Source organism: Anopheles bellator, chromosome 1 (assembly GCF_943735745.2).
Source record: "Anopheles bellator chromosome 1, idAnoBellAS_SP24_06.2, whole genome shotgun sequence".
Classification (NCBI taxonomy): domain Eukaryota; kingdom Metazoa; phylum Arthropoda; class Insecta; order Diptera; family Culicidae; genus Anopheles; species Anopheles bellator.
In genome coordinates, this window is record NC_071285.1 from 12644206 (window position 1) to 12650288 (window position 6083).

Genomic DNA, 6083 nt, shown 5'->3' on the forward strand with positions numbered 1-6083 from the left:
CGTCCGGGTCATTAGATTTCATGACCGGTCTGGGAGAGCTTTGGCGCCGAACCCGCTTCATGGGCTCCCCGGTTGTCAATCCTTCGGTCAACTGGGTTTCGGGCTTTCGGTGTTGCGGCCGGAACACGGGTTCGGGGCCCAACGGTTAGGGTTAAGTTGATTTATTAGTCGTCGACGTACAGCGGATCGTCTTGGTGCAACAGAAATTGTCACCAGCCTGTATCGGGGCGCCATCGGTCGTCGTTTCACGTCGTTGTGCAGATAAATGATTTGAGCAAAATTTACGACGAGCCAGGTGCTCCATTCGTCAGCATAAAGTAGTTGACACCTTTTAGAAATGGGTAGTAAACTGTTCATGCGAACAAATATTTAGCTTCCTCGAGTTTTATGGCCGGCACAGATAACCAATGTCGAACGTGGCCCTCAGCATTTACATTACTTTACAGGGGTTTCTACATTTCATGACGCCCTTGTTTCCGGCTTTCACTTCAATGAACCCGAACGGCCGTCGTTACACTAATCACGAAACGAAAACACGACCTACAGAAAAGTCCCACAACCGGTGCCTTTCCTGGGACAAACAGATTGCATAAAACCCAGCCTGGCCAGAAGAATACAGTCAGCTGCTCAGCTCAGTGAACTGTGATCCTCGTATCTGCCAGTTTCCGCAAAATGGAACACCAACTTGTCGGCCAGTTTGTTGTCGAATCGAACCTTCGATCGTTCGTTCCGACGAGTGGCGAGAATTTGGATCGAAGAAGATTAATAATTTGGAATACATCATGCGCCGCCGGAGGGCTGTAACCTCGGCTCTCTCGGTTCGCTGTGCCAGTGCAAGGTGGCACCTTCCAGGAAGCTTCTATTTGTTCGGCCCGATAAGCAGCACCCGACCGGAAGGGCAAGCCCGGCTCTGGCAACAAAGTGTCCGTGTTGTTACCAAGGATGCACTCGCTACAACATGTAGACATGCGGACGGCTTTTCCTGTCGATCGGATGCGATTATGTGCTACGATTGAAGCGTAAATAAAGTGTCCGGTGATGCCCGGTGGACACTATCGAGTCCGGGAGCGGTAGAGGTTCTTTTCTGTAAGGCGCATTGGATCGTTCGGACGGTCCAGCTTCCGGTGTCCGGATGAGGAAAAGTAAAAAAAAACGGCACCTTCACAAACCGTAGTACCAGAAAAGCTATTCCAGGGGTTTCACGGGACGAAAGTCTACGAAATCGACTTTGGACTGGGGACTTACCAATAAACCTTAGGTAAGTCCCGGTAAGTGGCTGAAAGAGTGGGAGCGATAGGTGAAAATTTATGGTGCAATGAACATTCGTTAAATGTGTAATGCGCAATTTTAGACATGCTCCTGCAGCTGGATCGGAACGGTTATGCCGACCAGGGTAGACCTCATTATAATGGGGAGTGAAGCCATGAATGCAATCGGGAGGATTATTAGAATGCAAGGCAGAAACTTGCGCAATGTATCGTTACTAACACTCGATTCCCACTCGGGTTAGTTCCACTCGAGTTGCGCCTAACTGTCCATCATGTCGTCTGTGAGCGTCGTGTGGCCATCGTTCATTGTTCGATCGATAAACAATAATTCTAGAATGGAGCTTTTTCAGTTGGAAGACGTAGTTGGAAGTGTTTCTTTTTCGGGATTTCAGAATAGGGATTTTACAAATCGGGAAGGTTAGTAGATTGATTATTTCAACGAGGTCTGTCGAAGGATGAACAGTGCCGTGAATTAGAGGGAGCCAGAGTTCGCGAAACAAAGTCACACTGTTCAGGTTTCAAGCCTTCGTTCGTTTAGTGATTATAGTATTGACTGTCAGGCGCTTTGTTTTGGGATTTCGTTACTTTGCTACGCCAGCCGAGTGCAGTGTGGACGGGTCAACTGTGTCCGATTTCGTTTCTTTCGTCAAAGCCACTTTCTCCTTGCAGCAGGACGTCGCTGCAGCTGATGATTTTCCCTTTTTCCCTTCGTCATTCGATGAAACGACCAAGTTGGACCGTTCACGGTTCCGTTTGCCTACCACAGACTCTAGACGACCGTGAACGGAGTACAGAGTTTTGTAGCATTGGGAATTTTGACTCGAAAGCTCGCGGGCACTTCGCTTAGCATCGACCAACTTACTGGACAAGCTTTTCGTTTCGGCAACCAACTCCTTTACTTTACGGTTGACACGGTTCTTGGTGGCAGTCAGTTCGGTGGTTTGTGTCCGGGCAACCTGTAACCTTTTCTCGGTATTGGCCAGTGATTCATTAGTGCGTTTCAATTGCTGCAGCAGCTTCGCGACGTCAATGAAGCCACCCCGATATTCGACGAAGCCACCCTGTATGGCCGGTGCTCCTTCGTTGTTTGCTGTCTCAAAATCCGTGGAATTCTGCCCAGGTTGACGTTGCTTCTCGCCACCCAGCTCGTTTGCTATACGATCCAGACTTTGCTTAAGTTGCATCCTGTAGTTTGTATTACCGCAAGCCAGTTCGGTCACGATCGTGTCCGATGTTGCTTTTTCCGCACCATCCGGAGGGTCTGTTTCTGCTGCATCAATAGCAGTGCCACTTGCATCATGTTGCAACTTTTTACGATCGGATTCTGTCTCGCCCGTCGTCTGTTCCGTCAATCGACGGTACTGCAACGTGTCGCCGACGGTAGCTTTGGCCACAATTTTGTGTATTTGCGAGCGGGGAAGATAGAGGCCAAGTGCGCAGATGATGTCCTCTACATCCTTTTCCAAAATGTAGCCACATCGCGTAACGTCGAAATAGAGAAACGAGAGCATCAGATCCGGCTTGACGTACGCTGCGGTAGCCAGTTCCCTTTGACTGCGATCCTTGTCAGAGTGGCGCGCTGAACGCTTGCGCACGTTACTGCGCGTTTGTGGATCGTTACCGTTTGATTTGCTCGAAATCGTACCGTCAGTGGAGCCGTCCAGCAGACATAACTCTTTGTAGATGGTGAAGCCGAAGTCGCGAGCCAGCATATCATTGAACAGCTCGGCGAACAGGGAAACCTCGAAGAAGCACTCCTTCGTATCCTCCGGACGGTAGTCTAGCAACACCGAGAGCGACACGACTGAGCAGTCAAACTTGCCCGACTTAGCCATACGTGACGGGTGCACAATAATGTGGGGTTTCTCCGGCAGAACGTACCTTCCGTCAAGCTTACCTTTTTCCATCGTTCTTTTGTCCTTCGACTTGACTGTGCTGTTCACCGGTTCTGTTACAACAGCCTCTAGGTCTATGGTTACTGCCACTGGCTCCTCGGACTTGATGAAACTGTCTTCGTCAGACACGCTTATAATGTCATCTTTTAATTGATCAGTTATCCTTGTGTTGGTAGGGTCGACAGTGGATAGACTCGACATGGGCATAGCTCTGACGCCATCGGTGGAGAGATTAGGTCGGTGGGCCTTTAGGTCAGCGATATCTGTTTCTGCGCTCAGTACATTTCCTAGTTCCGAGATTTGCATTATCGAAGGCGCAAATGAGGTGTTATTCGTGCTCAATTGCTGCTGCTGTGCAGGAACGTGTGCGGTTTCTGTCGGTTCTGGTGGCGTTGCTACCACGGCTGTTGAGGGAGTTACGATCGTAGCCCCCGCGTCCGCGTCCTCGGCAGTATTCAAATCCATCGGTATTACTGCTACCGTCGTCGTAGATGATGTTGCTTCTGAAGCTGCAGGTGACTGAACTTGATCGGCTGTTGCATCTTGCTGCGTTTTGCGTTCAACAATGCCCGGATTCGTTTCCGCGGGCTCGCCATCAACAGAGCTGCTACGGTTAGTGATGTGGGCCATTTCAGTTTTGTAGCAAAGCCGAGTTAGCTCCCAGTCCGAGAGCGTTGGCTGGCAGGAGTGGACATCGGGCAAAAATATGACCACCGTTTCCACACGTGGCGGAATCAAATGACCCTTGTGCAGGGTTTCGGAGCGATGGTAGTAGAGCTCAATGAAGCGGCACCAAAAGGTGCACACGGAAAGATCGATTCCTGTCATTGCTTTACATGTGCGTATCGCCGTCCGGATCAGCACGCTTGGATCGGAGTGCGGGTCTAGCCCGTCCAACGACGGTGACCAAGGGCCACCGATGGCCATAGTTTCCTTATTGCCCCGCGTACCAACGAGAAATCTGATAAGTTGTGTAGGGTGAACGTAGTCGGTCTCAGCGCCGTCGTGGTCCTCGGCCTTCGCAGAACACTTCTCGTAAAACTCTGCGGCTTGAGGCGTACTTAAGAGCATCACTTTTGCACTATACAGGTAGTCTGCATCGGCTGGATCCAAGTCCGCGGGCACATGTCCAAGCTGGGCCTCTGGCGAATCGACGCCTTTCGGCATGATGTGGAACGGGCATGGGTTGCGCAAGGAGAAGCTTGCACCGGCTGGAAACGATTCTGGCCAGCGTATATCCGAAATGAAGAAGTTTGACGGAATGTAGAGCTTGCGGTATCGGTGGCACACTTCCAGCACATCCACAGATTTCATCGTTAAAGGATGTTTCGGCACGCGCACCATATAACGGGGAACGGAGCGAGCGCGCTTGCGTGGCGGACTGCGCTCCTTTTCACGACGTTCGTAGGATCGTTCCCGTTGCTGACCGCTACTGTCCCGCAACACGCGGCCACGATGCGCCTGTCGGTCGGGTGATTTGTGAGTTGGACTGTAGCGATTACGAGATCGATTTTCAACGGTTGGCGAAACGCTCACCATAGGATTAGAAGTTGGTCCTTCGTGCGATCTTCCAGCACCAGCATTGACCGTCGAGTTTGTGTTGGTTGGGTACAGAATATGCACTCGTGACGCACTCCACTTGAAGTGCCTGTTGGAATGGTTGGAATCGGCATCCACCAGCACACGATCACCGACCTTCGGGAGGATCCCGTTGTCGCATACGCCTTGATGAAAGAACACCTTTTCGTCGACGAACCCCCAGTTGTTATCGGTCCTCGTCACGGTACCAATCCCAGTGTGTAGGCAGTTACTCGGATCGAGTTTCGTCGCCTTTTCATTCACCGGAGACAGCGCCAGTTGCGATAGCGGCCTGATCGCACCCATAGTGTCGGCCGCAGGATACTGCACCGTCGGTGAGTTAATCTGCCATTGCGGGAAACCCATTGGCGGCTGCATGAAGCGGTTTTGCTGTTGCTGCAATCCCATGCTCGCGTTGTAAATGGACTGCCCTTGCGGGGCACTAACAATTGTTTGCATGCTTGGGAGGCTTTCGTGGCCAGAAGTGCGCTGCCACGGTGCGATTTTCTGGTTGAATAACATCCTAGCACTAAGCCCAACAAAATTATAGTTAATGCTTGTTGTAATTGATTGTTTCTTACATGTGTAGTATATTGCAGGACGCTTACGATGTTGTATGCTTCTTTGGTCTGGAACGACGCAATACAGCTATATCTATAGAAATGTATGTTTTTCGGGATACTTTTCACTAATTATTTCTACGTGTGAACTGTGGTGTGAGGGGAACTCAAAATATGCGCACAACTACAAAAGTATGGAGAAAATATATTACTTAAACCTGACTCTAGCGACCCAATGAATCCACGCGTCCTTTTCGTCAGAGTACTTGGAAAAAATATGACAGATAGCTCCACTTACCGCATTCAGCCATTGCCATCGATTGACGCGCGCAGCCAATGAACGACGGACGCACGCAGCCACCAACAGGATAGTGGATTCGGATTTGCCAATAATGAACATAGCAAATATATGGTTCTATTGCTATCTTTTATTGAATTTCGGTAGCCTCACTGAATAACGAAATCGTTGCGTAAAGACGAGAGCGATTGACGAGCCCACGTTGGGCACGTCTCAGCTCAGGCGTCGCGGAGGAAGAGGAAGACATTTTCGATCCCGGGTAGCTGTCAAGTTGGCCCTTGCTTGATTCCCGTATACACGGACGGATCGAGTGGTTTCACATCCGCATATACGGATGGACACTCAAGTACACAAACTATAATAAATATAGGTTCCTAAACTATCGTTTATGTATACGTGTTTAAATAAAACCGTTGTAAATCCAACAAAGCATTTAACAACCCTTCCGTGGGGTTGTACTATTTTTACATTTTTCGATTTAAGG

The 6083-nt window shown here is 49.9% G+C and overlaps 1 protein-coding gene across 1 annotated transcript; it reads right to left on the reverse strand.

The window, feature by feature from the left end:
• Positions 1-1527: 1527 nt before the first annotated feature.
• On the reverse strand, positions 1528-5149 carry LOC131215040 (cell division cycle and apoptosis regulator protein 1-like). Its single transcript, XM_058209417.1, has 3 exons — positions 3584-5149; positions 2131-3094; positions 1528-1598 (listed from the first exon to the last, which is right to left on the reverse strand). The coding sequence occupies exons 1-3, from the start codon at positions 5147-5149 to the stop codon at positions 1528-1530; spliced, it is 2601 nt and encodes an 866-aa protein (XP_058065400.1).
• Positions 5150-6083: the final 934 nt, after the last annotated feature.

What these genes read in the sequence shown, in the direction of transcription:
- LOC131215040 (XM_058209417.1), bottom strand. Translation starts at nt 5,149, where the DNA reads ATGGGATTGCAGCAACAGCAAAACCGCTTCATGCAGCCGCCAATGGGT. An exon ending in CGGACGCGGGGGCTACGATC is followed by an intron (nt 3,095 to 3,583) that starts GTAACTCCCTCA and finishes CGTATGGCTAAG; the next exon opens with TCGGGCAAGTTTGACTGCTC. An exon ending in CGAAACGAAAAGCTTGTCCA is followed by an intron (nt 1,599 to 2,130) that starts GTAAGTTGGTCG and finishes GCTCCATTCTAG; the next exon opens with AATTATTGTTTATCGATCGA.